This window comes from Pyricularia grisea, assembly GCF_004355905.1.
Source record: "Pyricularia grisea strain NI907 chromosome Unknown Pyricularia_grisea_NI907_Scaffold_12, whole genome shotgun sequence".
NCBI lineage: Eukaryota > Fungi > Ascomycota > Sordariomycetes > Magnaporthales > Pyriculariaceae > Pyricularia > Pyricularia grisea.
In genome coordinates, this window is record NW_022156724.1 from 355,680 (window position 1) to 371,692 (window position 16,013).

Below are 16,013 nucleotides of genomic sequence, written 5' to 3' on the forward strand. Positions count from 1 at the left end.
TGTGTGTGGAGAAACCAGTTTCAGCACCACAATCGTCGTCGTCTTGTACCAAACATCAGTTGGTTATTTTCATTATTATGGATTGTTATTTCTGTGATAAATAACCGCCGTAGAAGGTAGTGAGTTTGCTCTCAAAAGTTTAACCCGATTTTGACAATTTTGCGATCATGGCCGAAACATTTTCCCTGCTTTTTAACTTTTAAAAAATTATCTACACCAGAGATGCGACTATGAAATGAGGAAGACAAAAGACAAGCAAATCCCAAAGTACGACCGAATCGTGTCGTTGGCTCATCGTGAGCCTCCGGCGTAGGTGGCACGGCATGACACTTTGTGCCAAGCCCGACATCATTGTCGGGTTATGACGAAGCACACGATCGGAAGGGAAGCGACGCAGATCTAGGGGGAATAAAACTGTTCAGGGCGTGGTTACGAAGTGGTCACAGGGGTAATCCACGCGCTCAGCCAGGGTTGCGGGTTTCTGTCGCAAACTGGCTCCACAGACAGGGCGTAGCCCAAATTGATTTGTGCCCAAGGCAAGCCCAGGAGGGATTACTTTGCACATGGTACTGCAGCAGGTCCAATATTGTGTCCTACCGCGAACCGTAGAATCTGCCTTCTGGGCTTCTCCTCGTGGGTCATACTTGTGCGAAAGGTGGCGCCACGTCGTAGTGGATGTAGAGTAGCAAAGAAACAAAGGGGCTAATCTTTACTTGTAGTAGCATGCCGCTGTACAGTACTGTAATTACCGTCCCATTGCACATGGGCATTTTTCATCTGTGACGAGCCTACTTTCAAAATTGCCTTTTAGAGTCGGCCGATCCGGCGACAAGGCGAGGACGCGGCACTTGAACTAGAACTAGACCTAGACTAGACCTAGAATAAACAAGCACGCAAAATTCCCCGAGCGGGTGAACGTGCTTTAACGACAACTGTGAAAGGCACTAACCCTCTACTCGGCCATCTATCTGTAACAAGTTCCAATCCTTACTGCTGTTTATTCATGGTAAGCTTACCTACCTTATGAAGTTTACTTGGTATCCTTGCCAAATCTGTTGTATTTTAGGTACTAGAACTAGTCTAGTCTAGTTTAATCCAATACTACACTGCCTTGCTGGTTATGCTTCGTCCTAACCTTAACGGAAAATTTGTCCCAGCTCCGCAAATTTTCTCCTCTTTCTTTTCTTCTCTTTCTCTTTTTGTCATACTGTGGCAGCATAGCATTTTTCTGTCATTTGCGTTCATCTGTACTATTGATCAATTAACTGACTGACATTACTGTCGGCTGCGATTGTCAGATGCCCTACCCATATTAATTAAATATCTCTGAGCCATAAGTACCCTTACTGATCACGGCCGGTTCCTGCAAATCAAGCACCAAAATTCCATTGCATCGCCAAGGTGATTATCGGCAGGCTCAGTCTTTGTTGTCGGATGCAGTGCCCTCGAAAAATCGGAAAATCATAACTTGGCGCCGCCTCAATTGCTCGCCAAGTCTTCGGCGGCTGACCGCGAGGTTGATCTTGTTTATATGCCCACGTTTTCTTTAATCGGGATTTTTTTTTCACCTTTGCTGGGGATGTGAGGCAATTCACAAAGAATGCAGGTCCGGCATCAGCCCTGGACTTGACCTTGGATTTCTAGACTAGGTTCTTTGGAACACGCCTAAAAGTAAGAATAAAAGAAAGGCACCCTATACTGTTCAGTACTATTACCACCAAGGTACTCATCAGCAACGGGCGTGCCGCGAAAATTTCAAGGAGTGCCTGGGGGCAAGGGGTCACAGCGAGTGGGGGCGAATGAAAAAAAAAGTCTTTCACAATACCGCATAGCACGGCATGGGCAACTAAGTTGCCCTAAGTTGCCCAATAAAGCCCACACATGTGCCCACTTTCCCTTGACACATCCACTCACAGCCCCCAAACCCCAAACAAACGACCACAGACCATCCTTATCAGGCAGGTCAGGTTACGCTTATTCTCTCTTTTGACCTCCTCCCCCCTGCATTCTTTGGCCTGCTCGACCGAATTATTTCCCTTGTCACCGTCTCCCCGCACCAGGGGTCGTCGGATCTTTGACAGTCCGCGACCCTCCAACGACCAAGAACGTTGCCTCCATCAGACCCAGGAAAGGTCAGAAAACAACCAAACACTGCCGACAAAGATGTTTTAACAACCTGGAACGGCTTTCCCATGATCGACGTTCCCGGATCTAGCTGAGGCCGAAGTAGCCGTGCTGTATCCTCTGGCAATCCGTCGTCAATGTCACGATGCATGCCCTACCCTTACCTGTCTCTCTCTCTCTACGGCTGCCGCGTGCCGTTCCATTTGGAGGAAGAGTGGAGTGGTCTGTCGTCCCGTCTTCCGGTAAAGAGCTTCATATAAGATGGCAGGTGCCCTCGTTCCGAACTAATGAAGTCATATTGGATCACTTCTCTTCTCAGTCAGTCGCTCTTGTTTGGTGTAAGCAATAGAGGCTAGGTACCTCATCACCCCCCCAACGGCCGGCCCAATACGTTCACTTCGATCATTTAACCTTCTTAGTAATCTATTTTTTTTATTCTTCTTTTATTTTATATTCGACCTAATCAGCCCCGGTGGCCGACGACATTCGCTGAGCGATATTTTGAGCAACGAAGACAAGAGAAAGAAACAGAAACTACAAAGAAACACAGGACCCGTTCACTCCTTCAGACAAGTCAACATGAGGCCATTTGCTCCTTTTACCTTCAGCAGCCTTCTTGGGCTCGCTGGTCTGGTTCTTGCACAGAACCAGAATGTCAACTTTAATCAGGTTGCCAACATTAATGGTGATGTGAGTAACTTTGATAATCATGTACATGGAGCTAGAGGATTACTGACATGAGATGAAACTAGATGCAACTTAATACGCTGCAATTCCCAGATGGAACCAAAATCGAGACCTTCTCACAAACGCAACAGCAGGTTCTCGTCAATCAGAACCCCAACCCACTGCCGCCCAACAACGTCGTGGGCAGCACCGGTCAACCGTTTGTGGCTCTCCAGAAGCAGTCTGTCATCATCCAGACAAATCGGGCTGTAGACCTGGTTGGCGGCCAGATTGAGCTCCCCATCGACGCAAACGAGCTTGCACGCCAGAATATCCTTATGGACAACACCTTTGTTGCCATGTTGTCTCAGGATCGTCAGGCCTGGATTATCCAGGAGGCCGTCAAGAGCGTCAACGGCACCGACAAGACGGCGCGCATGGTCAAACTCAACCGCATTGACGGCGAGTACATGATCCTCGGCAGGAAGACGGCCGAGACCGGTCAGAGCCTGACGCCCTTCGGCAACCAGGCCGCCAACCAGGTCAAGATAGATGGCGCCGGTCTCCAGGAGGTCGAGTTCACTGACGGCTTCCGCTTGTCTATCCGCTCGAACCAGCCCATGGTCGTGCAGACCGAGGTGGTTAATGGGGTCAATGCCGGTCAGCTTAGCGGTGGAGCCCAGGCCGTGAACAACTTTAGGTATCTGGTTACGACCAACTTGGGTGGTCTGCAGCCGGGATTGGACAACATGGTTGCTGTTGTGCAGCTGCCGAGTAAGTGAACCCAAACCTTCTCCCTTTTGTTGATATTTCAACGTGTAATGTGACAAGGAGCAGAACGGCTGAACTGACTGAAATGGCAAAAACAGTCAACCCCGCTCGTCTGATGGCCACCGCCCAGGCAATGGGTATGTCTGACGCATCAGCCATACAGCTCAGCGTCGCCCAGCGTGGCGTGCTCGCAAACCCCGGCGGTGCCCAGAACATTATTGCACCGGCTCCCCGGGTCAGGAGACAGGAGGGCAAGGGCAAAGGCCAGGGCAACAATGCGAACGACAACAACAACAACAATAATAATGCTCAAAACAACAACACCCAAAACAACAACAACAACAACAATAATAATAACAACAACCAGAACAACAACCTCCTTAACAACAATCAGCCTCTCCTTCTCGACAACCAGTTCAAGGCCATCAACTCCCAGCCCGTGCTTGACATGGCAAACATGCGCATTGCTGTTCCCGTCCAGAGCCTCGACGGCGAGTTCATTCTAACTGTCGGAGGCGCCGCTGCTGGTGGTGCTGCCCAACGTGCAGGCGCCGGCAACGCCGCTGCTCCCGTTGCCGCTCCCGTCGCCGCCCCATCCGCAGTCCCATCCGCCGCTCCTGCTGCCGCTCCTGCTGCTGCTCCTGCTGCTGCTCCTGCTGCCGCCCCCGCTGCCGCCCCCGCTGCCGCCCCTGCCGGTGGCATCCAGCAGATGGGCAAGACCCCCGGCAAGGCTAAGCGCCAGGAGGCTGCTCCCGCTGGTGGAATTATAATCCAGATGGCCGACCTCAAGTCCATGGTGAACAGCATGATGACCGGCTCTCAAGATACCGCGCCCGTCTGGTCCATGATGGTCGACTACGCCAAGGCCAACGGTGCCTCGAAGCCTGAGGGTTTCCCTGCCCCGCCCCCGCCCGCTGAGGCCCCCGCCCAAGCTGCTCCTACTTCGACTCCGGCTCCTGAGGCCCAGCCCGCGCCCGCTCAGCGCAGGAGCAGGATCTACCGCCAGGCTGTTTAGGTTGTTCCCTGAACGGGGTTTCTTTTATTTGTTTCTCACATCTATCGAGGCTAAAGCTTCAAAATTAGTTTCTGATGAGAAACAGCAATAGCAGGAGCATATCTCTATCACGACCTTTCTGCAAAATACGCGCCAACTTTAGCTCGGTGCCTAAATGAATGGACTCTCAAGATGATTTCTCTTTAGCTTGTGTATTTTCTTTGTCCTTTTCTTCTCTTCTGTTCGAAGGTTTGGGATTTCGGTTTGGGTCGGCAAATGAAGGGGGCTTTGATAGCCAACATTTTCACTTCTCTAGTTCTTTTATTCTCATGATCATGGAACGCACGACACTGTTTCTCCCTTTTCCATTACCAGTTTTAAAAAGAAAAAAAATATCATTTTGCCTTTCCTGCCCCTAAGACCCAGCGTTTTCAGCATTTTTGTTTATTAAAAGAATTTGGCATAGTTAGAGATATCCCTTTCCGCTTAAAATATAAAACAAAACTCGAATTAAACAATCAAGTCCCTACAACTTCGGCAAATATACTCATCGTCAACTACACCCATCAATGACTTTTCTTATTCTTAAAGCCATTTGAGATGACAGCCATTCCACTATTTGGCGGTGTGTTGAATCCCTTTGTGAGCATGTGCTGGCTTATGGTGAACCTTAACGGGTTCATGGGATCTTACAACTCGGCCCAATAACTTGTTTAACATTTGCTGCGATTTCAACTACTCGGGAAATGGATGCTAGTTGTTCAAAAGACGATGATACCATGTGAGGAGGTGCCTATGATGCCGAACTTCTGGCCCTAAGGCGCACTGTCAGCTCATTGCTTTTGGTGAACAGCGCCGAGTTATTTCGGGATACTATGGAGGTTTACACTCCCCAGCACAAGTCGTTCTTTCAGCGCTTCTAGTGCTGCGAGGGTTGCATAGAGTACCCCTTTGCCCGCGAAACATGAATATCTTGCCATGTCCGAAATTCTGAGCACATGTGCACCCTCATGCATCAAGAAAATAAGAGGAACCGCCTATGCCTCATGGCCGTGGCCTATCAAGCTTGTACATGGTAAATTCGCATTCGCTTCCACTGTAGATAAGCGACGTTCCGTCCCGAGACCGATGTGCAAGGTAGACTAACTATTCTTGGAGCCGACCAACAAGTTATACGGTGACCATGCCGCAAAAAGGTCCCCTCCTCTGTCTTGGCAATTTCTTTTTGGGTGGATGCACGCAACAGTTGCCAACTCCTAACGTCGACAAGCGCGGATCACGCCAAGTATTGCTTGCCCGCTGAACTGACAGATTCGAGGGGTCAATTGGCCATAGATATTATTAATGAAGACGACATACTTGTTGTTGATCCATAATGCCGCCGAAAAGATTGTCTCACAGTCTGACAAATCGTCAAAGCAGGCGTTGCTACAGCACCAAGAGCACCCCTTAAAATCCAGGATTGGTCATCGTCACCTGATCTCCACACTATTAAATCACCGAAGATATCTACCCCCAAACGTGGTTGATCCATAATTAACGCTGCAGCCTGTCCCGTTCGAAGGATTGTCCCTCAGTCTGACAAATCGTCAAAACTGTAAGCAGGTATTGCTACAGCACCAAGAGAACGCCTTAAATCCAAGGTGGTAAATGGTCACCTGATCTTCATACTATAAAATGTCCCCAGATATCTTGGCCAACGTGGGTTGATCGAATCGTGGAGCTCTCGCACTAGCCAAACCTTGAAGCTCCTCAATCGCCTTCGACCCCTCTTCCAGCCAGGAGCAATGTCGCCAACACTAGTCATTTCTCCGGGCTCCTTCGCCCCGGCCGCGCTCTACACTGAATTTGTCGCTGTTCTCAAGAAGCATGGGATCGAGAGCGTTGTCGTATCGTCGCCATCGGTGGGCCGGCACGAGGGCAAGCCACCAGCGTCCATGATGGACGACGCCGACGAGATTGTCCGGGTAGTGGGTGAGCTCCTGAATGCTGGCAAAGAGGTTGTGTTGCTGGCCCACTCGTACGGCGGAATCCCCGCCGCGCAGTCCATGGAGCGCCTATCGATCAAGCAGCGGACAGCAGCCGGAAAGAAGGACGGCGTGGCGAAAATGATCTATTTGACCGCCATTGCGTTGCCCGTGGGTGCGTCAAGTATGGACTCGTTCAACCCAAAGGATGCGCCGCATTTGATGAAAACCGATGTGAGTATTGTGGTTTGCATTGGAATGATGAGATTCTTTAAAACTAGATCATAAAAAAAAAAAGGAAGGAAAATAAACGCTGACAAGCTTGCAAACAAAAGGGGGAATATATGGAAGTTGTCCCGCAGGGCGTAGTGGACACAACTTTTAGCGACTTGCCACCGGAGGAAGGATTGGAGTGGGCTAAAAAGATGCCTTGTCATTCGGTTAAGAGCTTCGAGGAAAAGCTGAAGTACCCGGGCTACAACGACGTCGAGATGCACTACATCCTGTGCGAGCTCGACGCGCTGATCCCGCCGGTCGCCCAGGAGACCATGGTGTCAATGATCAAGGAGAGTTCGGGCAAGGAAGTCAAGGTGCACAGGCTACCCGCTGGTCATGTGCCGACCGTCAGCGCGCCCGAGAAGTTGGCTGAGTTGTTGAAGACGATAGTCTAGTCAGAGGCATAGATTTGTTGATATCAAACCGTTGCTGTTTTTTTTTTTTTTTTTTTTTTTTTTTTTTTGTACTACTCTTTTTTTTTTTTTTTTTTTTCGTCGCATATTTTGATCAGATGTGTGGCGGAGTTGATGTTTCCAAATGGTCGGCAATGATGTACTGCAGGCCCGACCGGAAAGCGATTCGAAAGCAGTGTGCGGTAGCTCGCGACAAAACAGCGGGCCGATTGTTCATTTTAAACGACGTCGAGGTCGAGGTCTAGTGTGGGTTAATCTGGCCGCCATTCGGTAGTTCTGGTCTAGACTACCCTGGGCCATTGAGAACTCCAGCTAATACCAGGTATCTTGTCAAGTCGATATTAAGTCTCGTGGAGAAGGCACAAGCATACACAGTCACTGGCAGCCTGCAAAGACCTTTGATTCAATTACATACCGACCTTAACTACTGAATGGCTGCATGTGTACAGAGTAAAATCAGCTGGCTGCGGGGTACTCGGCCTCCCCTCCAAGTGCCACCCCGAGAAATTTGAGTTGGGACTGAACGTAGTGGATGCACTTGTCGCAGATAGAGAAAAAAAAAAAAAAGAAAAAAAAAAAACTAGGCCTTTGCGGCCGATGTACCGGCGAGGTGAACATCTGATCTGATTTATTGGTTGCTTACTGCCCAATAACAGGTAACCAATGCATAGTAGGGCCACGAAGCCCCGTTGAAGTAGAGGTGGCGTCGATGATGAGGATTACGCAAAGGTGGGAAAATTGGATGTCTTGGGGGATCGAGTAGGGTCTCTGTAGAACCCGACAGCAAAATTCCCTCGCCCCCACGATTAACGTACCTTACTTGCTGTACGGTACAAGGCACAAAAGCGCACTAAAGTTAATATGAACCCCGCAGATCCACTACAAATAATGTTACCTTAGCTACCTAAGCACACCACACCCAAGCCACAGTACCTGCCGACGTAATCACCTAACCTTCCATCCACCTCCATAGATAGCTTGTCGATAAACTTTTGTTTTCCCCACAGCGACGGTCTCCATTTAGTTCTAGTCGATATCGTATGCGTCTTCTCGAACGGAAATCAGCTCCAGACTCTCAAAACAGCTCGGTTGATAGAGATGGCGTCCCCTCCAGGCAAAGCCGCCACCCCTCTGGTGGATGATGACAAGAGCCTGGCTTCCGAAATCTCTGGGCTGGAAGAGAGTCTGGCCGGCATTGCAACCGCCCACGAAAAGTATCACGAGTCGCTGTCCGCCGCAACAGATCGTCTTGACTCGGTTATTGAAGAGCATGTGTCGAGTGTTTTGCCGCCTCTCCGCGAGCTTATCGCCGCCGCCCGGTACTTTTGGGCCGGTATGATTGATGCCCAAGCTGATCAGGTCGTGGGCGAGGGTGAGGGCGACCAACCTGACGAGGAGGATGTCGAGCGTGCTCTCCGCGAAATAGAAAAGTCTGTGGCCGTCTTGGACTCGGCCTGTGAGACCGGGTTGCGGCTCCTGGCCGATGAGGACCTCGGGTCGAACATCAAGACCTCGCGGGTCAGGGCTACGGGGGCGTACAATGCCGCCTTTAGCTTCTGGAAGGACTGCGACTCGCGCAGAATTCCCGAGGCGAGGCAGCTGCTCGAGGCCAACATGCAGACAATCGCGGCGCTTGAGATGAAGGCCAACGCAGCAAACTCGGCCAGAGATGGTGACCTGTCAAGCGTAAGTCGGTGATCCACGTGATCTCATAATATGACTAGTCCACTTCCGGTGTGGTGGAGACGAAGTTATGGTAGCTAAACACGTTCCTAACAATCTACCTACATTACCCTATTTTCTTTTGCAGATGCCATCAGAAGACGACACACTTGGGTACAAACCCCTCGGCACGGCAAAAATCGCTCGCAAAGGCGCCGTCATCATCGACGGGTCTGTGGTCCAGTCACAAGTTCGGAGTGACATGAAGGAAGCTCTCACCGAGCACCAAACGCTGGCCCAGTCAGTGACAAAGCTTGTTTGCCAGGGAACCCACCTCAAGCTGCTTCGTAATGAGCTGCGAGGACAAGATCTGCTCGGCACAATTTGTGAGCAGAGATTAAAGACAATTGTTCGCAACCTCGAGAGGGGCAGAGTCGGTGCTGCGTCCATCATTGATGTTGTCAAAAAGATCCTCAGCAAGCTCGAGTTCATCGACGCCAAGGATGAAGGTGACTTTCCCGTCGAGGACTTACTTTGCCTTTCCGCTCGTCTCGTCGTGCATTTGAGGCGTCACAGCACCGAGGAGCGTTGGGCACTTTCGCTGGACCTTGTTGCCTTGCTGAAGGGCCACGACCATGGCCAAGGTCAGGGGCTACCTTTACCCTTGTCTGTCACAGAGATCCTCGACCAGATAGAAGGTCCCCGGCCTAATAGCGACAATCGGGGAGCACAAAAAGCCATTCCGAATCGACCGGCCGAGTCGGATCACCATCGCTCCGCGCCTCTCCCCTCCACAGAGCGACGGGTACCCGGGGGGCTCGACGCTCTGGCCCCGATGCCTTTCCAAGAAGAGCCAGCCACACCCCCACCACCGCAGCTGCAGATCCTCGGTGCTTCTTGGGCCGGCAAGGACGTAACTTCGACCTTGTCAAACCGCGTCAAGGACAATAAGCTCGTCATCAACATGCACAACATCCACACCATCCTGGGCGACCCAATGCCTTACAAGTACAAGATCTTGACGTGTCTTTACCGCTACGGTGACCGCGGCGAAGAGCGGCTGTTCATTATCAGTGAACAGCTGCCACTCTTCTCCTCGAGCGTCTTTGTCATCTCGCCGCCCAAGGACAACCACCCCAGCAACCGCCTCTCGATCCCAGTTGCCAACAATGTCTGGCAAGACCCGAGTGGAGGTTTCGAGATCGTCGCAGTGACGTACGGGCCCCGGCATCTGCGGAACGAAGCGGTTTTGGCCGACTTTGCAGATTATTTCGCGGGGCGAAAGGGGCGAATGGTGCCGGACAATGGTTTCTTTAGGGGCGACCCATGGCCTGGCCAGGACAAGACGTGGACTGTATTTGTGAAGTTTGCTGGTAGTGGCGGGAGGATCACAACTGTTGCCGGGTTGGAGGGAAGAGGTCTTGAGAGTCCTTGGGCATCTTAGTAGATAACGCTTGGTCTGATCAACATATAAATCCATGCTGCAGCGTTGGTCACTTTTATTTGTCATAAAATCAAGGAATAATCTCCAAGATCTTGATTCATTGAACCCGTCGCCGAAGCTTAGCAGCTAACCTGACTCTTAGGGGGGCCTCAGCTCACTCTGACGAACAATTCTTGGTTTCCCATGTTTACCCACCCTAGCTACCATCCTGAGGGTGTTTTTGGGCGCTACCGAATTCGAAAAGGCTGCATATCTTCCTGATTATGACCCTGAGTAGTAAAAGCCAGGTATTTTGCTATACTTTCAAACTTTAGATTGGAGCTTAACAGCACTTCAAGGATGATCAAACAAGCTTGACATATTTAAAGGTCAATTAAAGCCAAATTCTGTCAGAGTAAGCGTAAGTTACGAGGTCAGGTTGCAATAAAAACAGGTTTTTCCTTGGTTTAATGCATCGGATTACTAGTCCTATATTTACTAATCTAGTAATTTTAAAAACAATAGCAACCCAATCGTCCTGCTGTGTATATAACTTAAATCTTTCCCCAAGTGTTTGTAGATTTTGTAATTTGTTCCCCTAATACAGTTAAATCGAAAAGCGAAATTTTTCACATTAATGCTTTTTTTTTAGACGCAACCCTTTGCAATCCCAATTCCTGTCGAGAAAATGCTTGCTTTAAAAGTTTTTCTCTTTTTTCTTCCCGTCATAGGTTTGGCGGAAAAAACAAACGAACTCCCTCCCTCGAAAGTACAGGCAGAAAATCCGAAATGTTCCAACCACGGCCAAGGTAACAAGCCTCTTTGCAGTGTAAGTGCTATCCAACGCCCCAAACTCCTCTTTTGTAAGAGCTGGTTATTATGTGCCAGATACACACTAAATTTACCGGGATTGTATAGACATGCATTCACAATTGCATTCCTGAGTATGAATGCTGTACCAACATCCCTCCGTGACCCTTCCGCGTCCGGCTGGATAAAAGGAGTCTTCTAAATCAACGGGAGGGTTCCTATTACATAATTAAGGCTGTGGAAACTTCTCTTCACTTAAGTGAAGATGATTGGAAAGAAACAAAAACTTGGACAGAGTAACTTTTGTATTTATTGCATGAAGCTTCTGGTTAAAAATTTGAAAATAATTTATCCACAACAATCGCCCCTTCATCGTCTTAATCCAGGTTCCTTGTGCCTTACCACCCTGTGTTGATCCCTTTCCATTTTAAATCCACACGCCTTTGCATAAAGAACCCATTCCGAGCTCATTCCAAAATCCTTCATACACGCTTTCTCCTCCGTGACACCATACTTCTATTTGCCCTTGAGGGTGTTTCTGCGGAGATCCCCAAGAGGCTCAGAAACACCGTCACGGACGCCCAGGTAAGATATAAAAGCAAGCGACGAGCCGAAAGTGAAGCCTCGAGCAGTTCCACCGGCATAGTGAGGGTTCAGCCGGAGCTTTATGAAAACCAGGTCAAGCCAACGACCTGCCACACCTCGCCGGACGACACGGGCAAGATTTCCAAGACGTAACAATGGGAAGAAGCCGCCGGAACACACGCAGCACGATCACAAGGCCATTCAGAAGTACTCGGAGCTGATCGGGAATACGTGGGGCAGTACAATCGGTCCCCCAGACCCGATGCTGGTGTCCAATGGGCACAGAAAGGATAGAAGCAGTAGGAGGCGAAGATCATTAAGGGAGATAAATATCTACCCAACATTGATACAGTGGCGGCTTGAAAATATTAAGCAGCGAGAAAGTTGGGAGAAAGAGTAGTTATTCATTTATGAACTTGGTGGGTGTAGAATGTGTGAAATGCTCGAATCACGATAGCCTTTGATAATTTCTTAGTGATTAGGAGACAAGCAGGCGCGAAGAAAGCTTTCCATGTCTGATATTATATGTGTTTCACTCCCGGAGCTGCTAAATAGCGCTAACATCACTAGCAACCGCCTAGTATGGGACGTGGATAGTCGCGGGGAATTTTGGGACCCAGGTTGCAGCGGGTGAGGGGGATGGGCAGAACGAGGGCATGGGCAAGATCGAGCTGGGCTCAGTGAGGAATTTATCAGGCTGGATCATGTATTGAGTTGCCTTCCCCAAAGTTGGTAGCAAGTCGTTCATGTGGGGCATTCCGGCCAAGGCAGCGGACAATAAGCTGCCGAAGACGCCGTGGGACCAATACCAGAATTCGGCATACAGAGCTAGACGCTAGGCTCCTAGACCCTTTTAAGACCTATGTGATGCCTCGACAAGACTATTAATATTTCCGAACGGTGACTTCTCTGTGATGGATGGGTTTTTGTTATGTCTGAAGTTTACACCCTCCGACTTTACCCCGTGGTTGCTGTTTTGAATGGGCATGTTGAATGGTGGAGGCCCGTTGCCGTCGTTGAGGCACATACGGCAGCTGGAAGAACAACTGCCAGGAGTGATGCAGATATCGGTTAGCTGCTTGTATGTAACCAGACTCCAAGTTACCTTATATGTGCAAGTGCTGGTTTGAGCCAAAGATTGTAGCTGCCAAGATAAAAGTTCAACTTTTCCAACCCTAGAGCAAAATAAATGAATGTATAACAACAAGCCATGGTGCATTAAGTCCGAGCAATAAGATGTTTTTGAAGTGAGTACTATGGCTGACTGGAGGGTAAAAGCCTCAGTGGGTGGTCATTTTTAGATCCTGCATGTGAGTTGATAAGAATAACCATCCAGTGGGGCCGGGGGACAGCTACGCAGGGGCAACTTTCCACAATGGAAATAGGTTGCTGGGCTTACTCATTCAGTAAAGCGCCCTCTACTATACGTTCGGCGGTTTAAATCCTAAAAGCACCTCAAGGCTGTCACGGTCTGCAACGGGTAATAGGGATATGATGAGGCCAAGGCGGGTAGTTTGACCATCGTCAATGGTAGACGAATACACAGAGATGTGTAGCTGCATCAAGAACGAGTTCCTTAAAGTAGGTGGAGATACAAATCGAATGAGAATACGACTGACGGCAATTCTGATAGTGTTGAACTCATGCTTAGACTGGAGGCGATTTTTCTTGCACAATCACCCCATGAGAAAAAGGAGAAGAAAAAAACCATGTCCAAGGCAAGGAGAACGCACGGGTAAACAATGGTGACAAAATGACTTTTTGCTTGCTTTTGATTAAGAACTAGAATTAAGATTACACTCAAGTGAGTGGCTTGGTTTGATGCTAGCCTAAGCCAACAGCCGTGTCAAATTTGGTTTACACGTAAATGTAACAGAACTCGCCACCCTTGCCGCCCATGGTGTTGAGCAGGTCGCCGAGTTTGACGGATCCGGCAACACCACCCAGGTTCGTATCGTCATTGACAGTACCCTTGCGGCCATTCTTGTTGTTGTTCCCGTCCACGGCGGTCAAGCGATTCTCGAGGTCCTGCAGCTGCCACAGCCACCAGACACGGTCAATCATGGCGTGGTGGAAGTAAAAGGCGGGGTCTCCGGCAGAGGTGTAGATGTCCTAATGAAGATCATGTCAGTAAGCTTGATCAGATGCCCGGAAAGACGTGAAGAGAAAAAAGGAATTCAAGAAAACTTACACCGCCAGGGTCGCCACCGATAGTATAGTGGCCGCCCGCGTGCACACCAGGGATGGCCTGCATGGTGTCCTGGAAACTCCCAATGGTGGCGCTGTTTTTGATCAGGGAAAGGGTCTTGTCGGCGGTGCAGGCCTGAGCTTGGCTGGCGCTGATATCGCGCTTCAGGCACCTGGGGTTGTATTTGAGGCTATTTCCGGGGCCGAGGTTGACGGACATGTCCTTGAATGGACCGGAGTTGACGCAGGCATCCTTGCTGGGCGAGTTGCCACTGAGGCTTGTGGCGTTGCCGTTGAACATGGCTGACTTGGTCGGGTCGGCGACCTCACGGTTCCAGTTCCAGTACGGCTGGAATCCCTTGTAGTTGCACTCCTCGCGCAGAGCCTTCTCGTACTGCCACACGTAGTATCTGTGCCAACCCAGGAAATTGGCCGTGTTGTGGATATACGGCGTCTGCTGGATGTGGACAGTCAAAAAGTCGTCAAAGCGGGAGCGAGCGCCAGGGGAGACGCTGGAGGAAGTGTTGGCGGGGAGGCGCTGCAGGCACTGCACAGCCGAGATGTACTCCTCACGCTCGGCGATGGAGAGATCGCTCCTGATGATGTGTTGTGTGGTCAGCATAACGCGACAAACGGAGAAGCTTCTTCATATGCAAGAAATTACTAACCATTCTCGACGGATAGAGGCATTTTCCAGGGTGCAAGAAGATGGGTTACGTTTGGTGTAGCTCTCAAGGTTGGCAATGCTCGAGTCGCGGAGCTTGTCGACAACGTCGGCTGGGTAAGCGCGGTACGGCGCAGAGGTGGCTGCAGGCTTGGCGGAGGTAGACTTGGCCTCCGTAGAGGTGGGCTTGGCGCTGGAGGTTACAGCGGTCGTGAGAGTTGTGTGGACTGAAGGGGCTGTAGAGGTGACAATTGGCTTAGAAGAGACAAATGTGGAGGAGACAGCCTCAGAAGAGTTGGTGGTGGGCTTAGGAGAGACCGATGTTGAGGAGAAGGCCTCGGAAGAGAAAGCAGAAGCAGTCGAGGAAGAAAGGGAAGAAATTGCCGAGGAGGCAGACGGAGCACCAGCAGCCGTAGAGCTGGCGAAAACAGCAGTAGTCACTACGGGAGAAGTAGAATCGGCTAACGCAGTAGTAGCAAGAGCCGCAGTAGTAGGCCTCTTTGCCTTGCAGGCGCGGGCTTCGACGGCCGCTGCCAGCAGAGGCACAATCATGAACTCTGAGAAACGCATTGTTAGCGTAGATAAGTTGGGTTATGCTTGTATGACGGAGATCTTATCAACAAATGTAAGTTGGTAGTGATGTAACGAAAGGATTGACTTGGATATCAAAAGTCAAGGATTAGAGACGGAACGAATGAAACGAACGAATGTTCTTTGGGATGGAGAATGCACGAATGAACTCGAGACCTCGACAAGCCTGAGGAGAAAGAAAGTCTCCGTCGTGAATCAGAAGGGAGCGGCACAGGAAGGCTTTTATTAGACGACTGCAGACAGAAGGCCATCATGGCGCCCCTGGCAAGTTGCATCGTCAACATTCTGGTTGACCACATTGACCATCACGTAGCAATTCGCCGAACGGTCAACCTTGGAAACGAAACACGAGGAACGGAAAACCTCCCCATGGCGCAACAATTCTTTAGGGTCGTCCGAGTTACTGCTGACGATGTAACGCTGGCAGGCCGGGCGACGAGATCCTCACAAGGATGTCGCGAGCATGCAAGGGTTCGCGGAGGATCATATTGGTGGTTGCCCCATTTATAGCACAACGTAGGCCAGAGGCGCGAACTACGAAGGCAATGTTCGCCCAATCAAGACCGAGACGCAAAGAACTATTGAGAAGCACCGACCTGAAACGAAAGGGGTCCGCCCCCACCTACGGATAGCATAAGCTTCCAGATCGGGCATTGTGGGTGGGAACCAAAGGGTAACATTTGTTGGCTGTCGTCCTCTCGGAGTGTTTATCTCAATGGAGACCCCAAAACCCGGCCCGTGCGAGATTGCACAAGCTTGGCCACTGTAGTATATTGGATGGTCGCCCGACGGGGATAAAAAAAACAAAAACCACAAAAAAGTCCGGCTGCAACCGGAAGCGAAAGAATAAACATGGATTTAAATGGCAGTTTTTTTTTTT

At 50.1% G+C, this 16,013-nt stretch overlaps 4 protein-coding genes across 4 annotated transcripts; 3 read left to right on the forward strand and 1 right to left on the reverse strand.

The window, feature by feature from the left end:
• Nucleotides 1–1,940: 1,940 nt before the first annotated feature.
• PgNI_12499 (uncharacterized protein) lies at nucleotides 1,941–4,576 on the forward strand (the record flags this gene model as incomplete). Its single annotated transcript, XM_031132447.1, has 3 exons — nucleotides 1,941–2,814; nucleotides 2,877–3,564; nucleotides 3,660–4,576. Exons 1-3 carry the CDS (start codon nucleotides 2,704–2,706, stop codon nucleotides 4,574–4,576), a joined length of 1,716 nt encoding a protein of 571 aa, XP_030976140.1. The 5' UTR covers nucleotides 1,941–2,703.
• Nucleotides 4,577–5,835: 1,259 nt separating this feature from the next.
• PgNI_12500 (uncharacterized protein) lies at nucleotides 5,836–7,290 on the forward strand. The gene is made up of 2 exons (XM_031132448.1): nucleotides 5,836–6,756; nucleotides 6,858–7,290. Exons 1-2 carry the CDS (start codon nucleotides 6,343–6,345, stop codon nucleotides 7,191–7,193), a joined length of 750 nt encoding a protein of 249 aa, XP_030976086.1. The 5' UTR covers nucleotides 5,836–6,342; the 3' UTR covers nucleotides 7,194–7,290.
• A 921-nt stretch (nucleotides 7,291–8,211) lies between these two features.
• On the forward strand, nucleotides 8,212–10,374 carry PgNI_12501 (uncharacterized protein). The gene is made up of 2 exons (XM_031132449.1): nucleotides 8,212–8,897; nucleotides 9,022–10,374. The coding sequence occupies exons 1-2, from the start codon at nucleotides 8,310–8,312 to the stop codon at nucleotides 10,315–10,317; spliced, it is 1,884 nt and encodes a 627-aa protein (XP_030976085.1). The 5' UTR covers nucleotides 8,212–8,309; the 3' UTR covers nucleotides 10,318–10,374.
• Nucleotides 10,375–13,309: 2,935 nt separating this feature from the next.
• Nucleotides 13,310–15,296, reverse strand: PgNI_12502 (uncharacterized protein). The gene is made up of 3 exons (XM_031132450.1): nucleotides 14,547–15,296; nucleotides 13,883–14,474; nucleotides 13,310–13,803 (listed from the first exon to the last, which is right to left on the reverse strand). Exons 1-3 carry the CDS (start codon nucleotides 15,110–15,112, stop codon nucleotides 13,549–13,551), a joined length of 1,413 nt encoding a protein of 470 aa, XP_030976087.1. The 5' UTR covers nucleotides 15,113–15,296; the 3' UTR covers nucleotides 13,310–13,548.
• Between the last annotated feature and the right edge of the window lie 717 nt (nucleotides 15,297–16,013).